Here is a 9,639-nt window from a genome sequence, read left to right on the forward strand (position 1 = left end):
ATGTCAACAAATACTTTATATTGGCTTGATGTCCCTGTTCTTCAAGGTGGGTTTCTAAACAGTTGTCCTTATTGGTCAGGTCTCCCTCGCTCCCTCCTGCAGTACAGCATTGGCCAGTCTCAAGTGTTCATTGAGGGAGCCCCTCTCCAACTGGCTACGACCCCTCATTTCATTCAGCTCGACGTACGCCAACTTGTAACGCTCATAAGCTGCTTCTTTCTCCTAAAGTAATGGTTAGATCAAACAGGAAAGTCCAAGTTGTAAAGGTACAGCATATAAAGTGTATTGTTTATATGATATAGGAGATCAGATCATAAAACATACCTTGGTAAGAGACTGAACTTCATTCTGTAGACAGCTGATTTCTTTCTGAAGATACTGCACCTCATTGTCTTTTGCCCTTAGTAAGGTCTGAAAAGCAAAATGTGGAGCAGTGGTGGAGACATTTACTCAAGCACTTTACTTCACTTGAGCATATCTATTTTCTGCTGCTTTGCTCCCACCCCACTACATATTTGAGACATATTTTATAAGTTTTATTCCACTACATTTATTTGATAGCTTCAGTTAATAGTTATTATGCAGAGTGCTGCATCAAAGCCGGAGTAGCTCATTTAAAATTCATTTATTTTAGTGGTAATTATATAGATAAAGATGTTTTTATCTATATAATTAAACAGCACTATTTCTAATAATCAGAAAAATGCAGAATGTCTGATCCAACAATAAGCTAGTCAACCATAGCACACAGTGTACATATAAATATATGTGACAAATGGGTGACTTTCACTTCTACCAAAGTAATGTTTTAACATGATATCTCCACTTTTACTCAAGTATGCCCCTGGGCACTTTTTATAACAATGCTTGTACTTTTCTTGTTCTTTTTCATGCTACTCCAAACTTTACTCCACTACATTTATTTAACATCTACTGTAGTTGCTGATTAAGTAAAATGTATGTGCAGTGTAACTTTAGCACAAGTGATGTACTGGATTGGTATCCTCAAACATGCAGTAGTTCAGGCAGTAGATGGCAGTATGTGCTGTGTGAGAATGTGACCAACCAGAGCTGCTTAACACAAATGAGGCCACCAGAAAAAAAAAAAAAAGAGCAGGTGACAATGTTGCAACAGGGAGTCGTTACAGAGGTTATGAGACAAAATAGTAACAATTATTTAATTAATTTGTTTTACTAAAGTGGGTCCAAACTCTCACAGCACATGTGTCAAATGTTGCTTTGTGCCCTCCCATGATGGCAGTAATGTCAATATTTGTCCTTCGAGTTGAGAGACTGAAGTTATTATTCAGCTGCTGTACATGAAACTGGGTTAGGATGCAGAGAGAGGTTGAGTTGAGATTACGTAGGATCTAAATTAGGGATGACCATTGAACTTATTACTATCAATACCTCCACTTCTGACGCAGAGCGCTCAGTATTGCCAAGAGATCCCATGTCCGACCTCTGGCCTGTGATGAAGTATCGCATGCGGCTGATCTCTTCAGCCAGTTTGGCCTTAAGCTCCTGGAAAGAGATTTTTAGGTTCATTTAATGTAGCCAATTGTGTGTCCTTTGTAATTCAGCCCTATAAGAACTAAAAATGACTTTTGATGGCAATTACTGAGACAATCTATAAGATGGTAGAAATAAGGCATGTATGTAAACCTGGTTCTCTCTTCTCAGCTGCTCCAGCTCTCTCTCCTTGCGGCCAAGGTCAGTCTCTCGGCCCCTGCTGCTCTGCTCGGCGCGGCTCAGCTGCAGGCACGTCTGAGAGTAGTGCTCTGACAACACATCTAACTCACTATGCAAGACATCTGCCGGGGGCCTGACACGCACAAACACACGAGTTACGGAGTGAATTTTAATGCACTATCATGCAAGGGGTCATGGCTGGGTGGAAAACATCTTGAGCCTGCAGCAAGAGCCTGCGAGATGAAGAACCAGATCTCTCAATATGATAACAGAGTGACTGTGATACACTTACATGTGGTACAAAGTATCCACATGTTCAGCTCCTCCAGCTAACCTCCTGGCCTTCTCCACCTCTCTCTCCAGCTCCTCTCTGTGAGCTGCTCTCAGTGCCTCCATCGCTTTGATGAATGGAACAAAGTGTGATTTTAAAAGATATAAAAACATGTAATACAGAGAAGGATAGGTTACAAGAAGTATTTAGCAATGCATGGAACTAATGTGTCAAATCGTCCCTCCTGAGCCACAGTTGCTCATCTTCTGCTTTACCTTTAGCAGCCGTCTTGCTCTCCTCCTGCAGCATCCTGTCTCTCTGTTCCTCCAGTTCCCTGATCTCCCTCGTGTGTTTCTCCTGCAGCTCCTGCAATGCTTTCTGATGCGCTGCTTCCATTGCTTCTAGTCTGGCCCTACAGGGAGCCCGGGGGCCGCACGGGCTCTCCACCTCGAGCCCCATGGCCGCGCGCTCCCTCTTAATGCTCTCCACTTGTTTTCGAAGAGAGAGAGCCTGGGAGATGGATGTATGGAGGGGGGAAATGATCACTTATGGAGGTTTAAATTATTTCCTGTCATAAAAAACACTTAAAAGGAATGTAACTTCTTTCAGTGGAGTGACTTTAGAGGGTAACTCCACTAAATCTTCACATTAAACTGTGTTGACATGTCTTAGGGAGTACTACTACATGTGTGAAAGAAGTAGTATAAAGCCTTATGTGGCTCCAGAGGAAGCTGCATGTAATCTGATTAAGTGTCTCAAATAATGTCATTCAATGGCCAAATTGCATTGTGGGTAATGCAGGCGACATGTTTTGAAAAGGAAGAACAATGCAAGGAATATAAAGGTGATTTTGATAATTAGGACTTTGATGCTAGACCAGTGGACTGCTTTTCTCATTACCCACAATGCAACTTCACCAATGGGTGACATGGAGACATCAGATTACATGCAGCTTCCTCTGGAACCTCGAAAGGCTTAACGCTAGTTTTTCACATATGTAGTAGTACTCACCAAGACCAGACCCTTTAATGCTCAGGAACTGGTGAATTTACCCTTTAAGTTCTGTCTTACCTCCTTTTGAAGTGCTTCAGCTGTGTTGGTTTGAATGGTTTGGGCTCCATTTATAGTTGGAAGAGCTCCCTTTGAGCTCGATATATCAGTTTCTGACACAGTGACAGACTGTTCGCCCTCTTCAGGGCTCGACTGGTACGCCTGCTGTGATGCCCGCTGGGTGTTTGACTGTTCAGCCTGTGCTCCAATGAGAGACTGCGCGCTCAAGTCACTAAAGGACATTTTCTCAAGTTCTGCCCACTTCCGGCTGACCTCTGAGTCCATGGTGTCTATAACAGGCACAGGCACACTCCCCCTCTTCAGCTCCATGGAGTCCCACCTGCTGCCCATCTCACCTAAAGGAACCCCCTCCTCAAACCACTTGTTCCTCTCCTCCAATCGCTTCGCTTGCTCGCGGTCCCAGCCCTCCCCTTCCTCTCTCTGACTGGCTGGAAACAAGTCCAGATCCCCGTCTACACTTTGGTGGTGGTGGCCGGCCCGATGGGAGTTTGCAGCTGTGGCGATGGAGGTGGAAATGGCGGGTTCATAGCCGGAGTCCTGGCAGGTGAACCGAGCAAGGGGTTGGCATGACGACGGTCTGCGGGAGAGGGGGTTCTCTTTCTCGCTGCCGGTGTCTGATTGGCTGAGGTTAAGAATGAGGGAGAGACAGGAGGGTAGTGTTACACATGAGAAGAAAGATGATAGAGGGGTCCACTACAGTCAGACCACCCAATCACATCGTCTGCATTTCTCCACAGTGTTCAGGAATTTTCACGTCAAAGCCTGTTTGTTTTAATCAGATTGTGGATTTTAATATCATTTTTTGCAAGAATAACAATTTAAATGTCACATGATCACCATGTGGAATGCCGTTTTTTGTTATTAGTACAGTATATACACAGTGATGGAATGTAACTTACCACATCGACTTGAGTACCGTACCTAACTACAGTTTGAGGTACTTCTGAGCATTTTCATTTTCTGCTATGTCATACTTCTACTCAGCTACATTTATTTGATCATTTTAGTAACTAGTGACTTCACAGATTGCTTGTTGCATCACAAGTAAAGTTCTGCATTTATGTTTATTGTTTTATCTGCGCTTAATTAAAAAATATTTATGAAAAATATTGATCATCGGATCTGATAATGAGCCAGGCCAATTGTCAGTTGATCTATAGACAGTATATACTGATAATAAATGTAAATATATAAAATGTACAAATAGTTGTACTTCTGATACTTAAGCCCATTTAATATTAGTTACTTAAAGATTTTTAAGGCATCATAAATCATAGTCAAATCATTTAATATATAATAATCAAACACTTACAATGACCGTTTATGTGCATGTAAATTTGTATGCTTTTTTAAAACCGTTGTACTTTTACATATGTGAGGGCTGTGAATGCTTCCTGCAGCACTGTCTCCCAGCACAAAGTCAGACTCACTGCGTGTTGTTCTGGATCGCCTGCTTTAGTAATTTCACCCAGTTCCGCCGTATTCTGGAGGTCATAGCAGAGAGAGTGAACACTGCTCTCTTTGTCTGGACGAGATCAAAAGCCAAAACACGCACACACACATACACACACACACACACACACACACACACGCACACACACGCACACACACACACACACACACACACACACACACACACACACACACACGCACACACACACAGACAGACTGTTAAACAGGAAGCAGCAGCCACACATGTACTTGATGTGGAAATTGGGGAGGGGGGTCATCTTGACTGTCCATCTGTCAGAATGAGCAAAACACACGAACAGTAAACACTTACTTGTATTTGGAGTCCATAGTTCTTCTCTACATCACAGTCTGACACGTTCACACAGGACCTCAGGTGGATCTCTCCGTCTAGATCATCTGACTGCATCACATTAAGAAGAGCTTAAATTTAGTCCAATAAGTTTGTCACCCAAAACACCAAAAGATGAACAAGTCGAATCATTTGTGAAAACCGACATAAAACCCTTCAAATGACCGTGTGTAGACGAAAAGGAAATAATTTCAATGTCATGAGTCAAGTCTTACCTCCTCAGCCTCTGAGTCTCTGTAGTACCTCAGGGAAGTTTCACCCAGAACAAACCAGTGTTTCATCCACTGAGCAGAACACAGCAACAGTGAACATTACATTAATTTGTTGTGGAAGTGTCAAACATGTCGACTGACTTCACTGTCGTGTGTGAACTTCTTTATAATGTAGGCAGCCTAGAGGTCGAGCCTTGTTGAGGATGTGAGATTGTGGTTTCAGCAGCAATCAGAATAGAAAATGACGTTGCCTTTTTTAAGACTACATCATAAGAACAACTGCTATTTACCTTGCCATGTTCATCCAGTCTGGACATCCATCCCTTCACATTTCAACAACTGAAATTAAAGTATTAAGAAGAAACTGTCAGAGAGCATTCCGTAGTGGTTACTGTCTCACACTTCACATCGTGAAACTGCAGGAAACGGAAACTGTCAGACTAAGACAGACGTGATGTGAGATAACCACGTCACCCTGAAGTGTGTATAAAGAGTCAGGCAAGACTTTAAAGGCTAAGAACTGGGAAATATGCAGCCAAATGGGAACGTAAAAAAGGAAGCGGTGTGGTTTTTGAGAACTGTGATCGTTACTGTTAAAAGGGCGGGAATGGGGAAGAGAAAGAAGAACAGAAAAAAAGGAATTCAAAGAAAGGTGCAGGTGCTGTGAAAGCATTTTAGCACAAAATAACGTAAAATACTTACCGTGCATGCACCATGTTGTCCAAAACATATTATGAGGAGGACAGAAAAAAGGGACATTGAGGGAGACAGACATGCATGGTTGTGAACTGAAATGAGGAAGTCACATGTGTAGCTTTTATTAAGGTCATTTGAAATGTTGTCAAGGGTTTCTGATCTACTGCAAATGTTTCCTGGTTGCGTGTGATTCACAGCTTTGCAATAACAACATTTTGAATGTTTCATTGTGTGACCATCCATCCTTCTGTGGTTGCTGACACCGCAGTTTGAGGCATGACACAGCAGCGCTGACACTGCAGGATACAGAGTCTTGAACCATCCTAGAATCTATTAATAAGATGATAAATCATATGAACATGCTGCCCTCAAACATAAGAGTGCTAACTAATGGCTTTTTTTTCCTCCCTGCAAGGTGCTTCTGTGAGAGGGATGCCTGAGGTAAAAGAGCTGAAATAAATATCAGGGAGCTACTTTAGAATGAATGTATGAATGACCCATTTTCCTCCAAACACTCCTGTGATTTATACAGATGCAGAAAGTCATGGGACTGTGCTCACCTGTGTCTGCGGGCATCCAGTAGGAGCTCGCTCCTTCACCTTTGAGGATCTGTGTTTTCCACTCTGATTATCTGAACTCTTTGATAGAATGAATAGAAGAATTACAAAAAGGTCCGGTCTCAACATGGATTCCACCGTGATGTCTGCAGTTATAGCATCGTACCTGTGTGCGAAGAGATGAAGTTGACTGCCTTCGAGATGATCGCCCGTTCTCAGAGTCCCGACATTTCTCTCGTCTGTCTCTGCCTCTCTCTCTGCCTCTCCCCCTCTTGTCTGACTCAATCCTCGAACTGTAGATGTCTATTTCATCTTGATTTCTTCAGAGACGAAGAAATGTGTAAAGAAAGTGAGTAGACAAAGCATAGATCGTGTTTGAATCTTTGACAATCACATAAACACAATTATAAGCACTAAAAAGACTCATTTCACATCTGTTTCTTCCCTCTGAATCCTTCTGGATTTTCCCAAACCTCTGCAAAGACTTCAGGGACATTTCTCTTTTCTCCAGCCATAACTAAAATAATTACTCACGGTCAGATCAAAAGCCACTTCAAAGTATTTTCTACTTGCTACACTACATTTATCCTAAACTTCCAGCCACTAAAGGAACACTTTAAAGAAACGCACACACCAGGAATGCATGGCACGTGGGACTTCTGTTATCTCTTATCTTTTATCCATGAATTGATGCTATAACATGATACTGTGCGGTATCATGTATCGTACCACCAACCTGTAAGTCCGAAGCTGATTCCTACATGGACTGGGGCTCTGGTTCCTCCTCCTCAGCCCTGGAGGCTCTTCTTCTGACTCCAGCAGGATCTTTGGAATATCAGCCAGAACGATGTAGTCGTCGATGGTCATCCCCACCTCAAATTCAAAGAGATTTAATATGTGATATGTGGTACAGAGAGTCTCCAGCTGGCAGCTCTGTGAGGCTACACTGAGGCACAAAGATGCTTTGAGATGAATGCTAATGTTAGCATGTCAGCATAGACTCTATGGTTAACAATGATACTTCAGTGCTAACCCTAACCTTTTTTAACCGAAACCATGTTTTTTTTTTTTTTTTTAAACCCAACCAAATATTTTGGTTACCCAAACGTATCCAAGAAACAGAAAGCTGAAAAGAAACAGAAAACAATAATTTAACTAAAAAGCTAACAATATGAAATGTTGCGGGTGCGACCGGCAGCAGTGTCCAATAATAAATCACACTTTTACTGAAGTCAGATGGAAGAAGAACTGATAAATCCCCCCATCCTGAAAAGCCTTCAGTGCTGTTCTTTGGCCTTCTAACAATTAAATTAATCATTTTTTTCCATAATTGATGTTATAGCAACATATGTGCTGACCTCTTGAGGAGCTGCTATTTACAGTCTCTTTTCTCGTTTGTTTCACATCTGGCAGCATCTCGTTCCTCTTACAGCTGACTAGCTCAAAGACTGTTTGCTCAGCCACAAGAGAGATTTGTGTGCTCACATGATCTTGTGAGGTAACAACAATTTCACTCTAAAACGAGGGGTGGCGCTATAGGAAAAAGTCTGGAGACCATGAATGTTTGCCCTAAATTCAATCCATAAAATAGTGGTTTAGATATTTCAGTCTGAAGCACACTAGTTGACTGAAAGACAGAGCTTTGCTGCTAGCTTGGCTGACAGTAAGTTATATCTGAAATATGTACCTGCTCCACTTCCACTGCTGCCTTCTTAGGTTCAGAGATCAGTAAGGCGTCCATGCCTCGCCTTATGCTGCTCCGGCTTCTCTCACCGCTGACTGCATTATTCCTCTCACTGCCTTTATCAGTTTCTGTGACTGCAACATGTGACAGCAAACCACCGAGCACCTGAGAGTCCACACCTCGCCTTGATGAGGAGGAACCACGAGAGGGTGGGAGGCTGAGTAAAGAGTGAGCGGACCCCTGCCAGGAGCCTTGAGAAGGACTCAGTCTGCTTTCTCTGGAGTAGGCCTCCCTCTGAGGGCTGTGGCTGTGAGTGCTGTAGCCGTTCCTGGGCGGGGATACCTCACGGCTGTTGCGAGACCGAGTGTTGGCCGAGCTGTTGACAGCGGTTCTGGTTCTGGGAGTTGCTTGAGATCCCTCATACGAGTTTCGCTGGATGGCTGAAGATCCACGGCGTGAGATTGACTCTAGATTCCTGTAGAGTTTCTCAGAGTCCAAGCTGTGTTTGTTTGACGCTTGTGATGAACTCCTCAACTGTGGGCTGCATCCCATCTGAGCATCATACTGACCGTTCTGTAGATGCGAAGAGTCTGTGCGCCTGTGAGCTGGGCTGGCCCTCGGGGGTGAGGCAGTCCGAGCGGCAATGGACCCCCTCCTGCGGGACGGACTGGATCTGCCGGATGTATGCCGAGAGGGAACATGTGAAGGAAGCTGAGAGGAGGCGTGAGACCGAGGCTGAATCCGGGAGAGGGAGCTCCTTCTCTGGGTTCCCGCAGGGGATTCAGCAAGCTTGTAGCGATCTGGGCTGACAGAGCTGTGGCGCGTTGGCGAATTCCTCTCTGAATCAGTCCCCCGTCTAAAGTTGGAGTGATACGTGTATCTTTCTGGGGATTCACTTCTCCAAGCTTCCTGCAAATACGTATCTGGGTTCCTCCTCTGTGACGGCAAGCCGAGGTTGACGTTCCTGTAGGGGACGCAGGCTTTGGGCTCAAGAACATAGTTGCTGGGAAGAGGATGCCCTCTTTCGTAGTAACGATAGATTCGTTTGTTGGCTTCCTCCGTTTGCCGATCTCTATCGCCTCTTCTGTCTGGAGAGAAGTAGCCACTCTCTTTTTCCCTGTCGCCTCTGGACTCTGAAAATCATACAAGAAGGAATTCATCACAAGGCAAGGTCAAGATCAACTTCCTCTGTACATTAAGGAAGGAATACATTTGAAGTTGCCAGGCACATCTGTGACTGTACCTGATGCCCTGCGGGACCTGCTCCTCCTCTCATCCATCCAGGAGCTTTCAGTACCACGTTGGGAGGCAGGGTCCAGTCGGGTCATATCTCTTTGGGCCACACAGAGCCTCTCTGGGCTGAGGGACCTGCTCCTCTCTGGACAATCCCACTGTTTTGGAGAGCTGGTGGAGGGCACGACAAGGTCATCAGTGATTCATGGACAAGGAAGTTAAAAATATAGACATTTCATTTAGTAAAATACTGGACTGTAAGTTGCCTTGCTGACACACCTACAAATGTTAGAAGGAGTGTGAAAGACGACACTTTGGTCTTGCAGGAATGAGCGCAGCTGTGATCCACTTGCAAACTGTCATGTGGAACCACTGAGCAGTCCATCCAAAGAACAATACTC

At 44.1% G+C, this 9,639-nt stretch overlaps 1 protein-coding gene across 1 annotated transcript; it reads right to left on the reverse strand.

Moving 5' to 3' along the window:
• Nucleotides 1-54: 54 nt before the first annotated feature.
• Nucleotides 55-9,348, reverse strand: LOC119021503 (nuclear mitotic apparatus protein 1-like). Its single transcript, XM_037101830.1, has 16 exons — nt 9,249-9,348; nt 8,009-9,138; nt 7,058-7,194; nt 6,488-6,641; nt 6,325-6,402; nt 5,359-5,391; nt 5,072-5,140; nt 4,818-4,907; nt 4,465-4,559; nt 3,035-3,656; nt 2,239-2,473; nt 1,985-2,090; nt 1,666-1,825; nt 1,411-1,524; nt 325-411; nt 55-222 (listed from the first exon to the last, which is right to left on the reverse strand). The coding sequence occupies exons 1-16, from the start codon at nt 9,331-9,333 to the stop codon at nt 76-78; spliced, it is 3,342 nt and encodes a 1,113-aa protein (XP_036957725.1). The 5' UTR covers nt 9,334-9,348; the 3' UTR covers nt 55-75.
• Between the last annotated feature and the right edge of the window lie 291 nt (nt 9,349-9,639).

The sequence above is a fragment of the Acanthopagrus latus genome, chromosome 1, assembly GCF_904848185.1.
Source record: "Acanthopagrus latus isolate v.2019 chromosome 1, fAcaLat1.1, whole genome shotgun sequence".
Classification (NCBI taxonomy): Eukaryota; Metazoa; Chordata; class Actinopteri; order Spariformes; family Sparidae; genus Acanthopagrus; species Acanthopagrus latus.